Consider the following 575-nt stretch of genomic DNA (forward strand, 5'->3'; position numbering starts at 1 on the left):
AATTAGACAAGCAACACATGTGGGATTCGGTGAAGGTAAGTGAATCACATTATTAATTTCAGGTGAATTTACTGTTAGCATAGAGATAACAACATATTCTAATATATTTTAACTTTTGGTAAATCAACCCATCAAAATAGAGTAATATGTCATTTTCTACTGCTGTATTATGATTATGTTGCAGGAATGCTTTTTTAGTCATAGTATAGAATTGTATCGTGAGCATACTTTGGAGCATATGGGTGCTTTGTGGACAGCATGGAGGTCATCCTTGAACGTTGATTATGTGAGACCTTGCAAAACTAAAGCTGAAGTTTTAAAAAATGTGCCGCAAGGGTTTAATGCTAAAGAATGGGACTGGCTTGTAACTAATAAGTTCTTAACTGATGAGTTTCAGGTATAATAATACTTGTTCAAAGTGTAATAAGAAATATCTTCATTTTGCAGTTAAATTGCACTCATAGAACTGCTGATTGTAATTTTGGTTTGTGATTTATGTAGAAAACCAGTAACCAGAATTCTAATAATCAGGTAAATGGAGTAATGCCTCATCGAACTGGAAGCAAGCCGCACAG

The 575-nt window shown here is 33.9% G+C and overlaps 1 protein-coding gene across 1 annotated transcript; it reads left to right on the plus strand.

Moving 5' to 3' along the window:
* Positions 1 to 6: 6 nt before the first annotated feature.
* LOC140970541 (uncharacterized) lies at positions 7 to 569 on the plus strand (the record flags this gene model as incomplete). The annotated part of the gene is made up of 3 exons (XM_073432326.1): positions 7 to 35; positions 185 to 397; positions 502 to 569. Coding segments are annotated over exons 1-3 (299 nt in total), but the record flags the coding sequence as incomplete, so codon positions are not given.
* Positions 570 to 575: the final 6 nt, after the last annotated feature.

The sequence above is a fragment of the Primulina huaijiensis genome, unplaced genomic scaffold (assembly GCF_012295235.1).
Source record: "Primulina huaijiensis isolate GDHJ02 unplaced genomic scaffold, ASM1229523v2 scaffold7483, whole genome shotgun sequence".
NCBI lineage: Eukaryota > Viridiplantae > Streptophyta > Magnoliopsida > Lamiales > Gesneriaceae > Primulina > Primulina huaijiensis.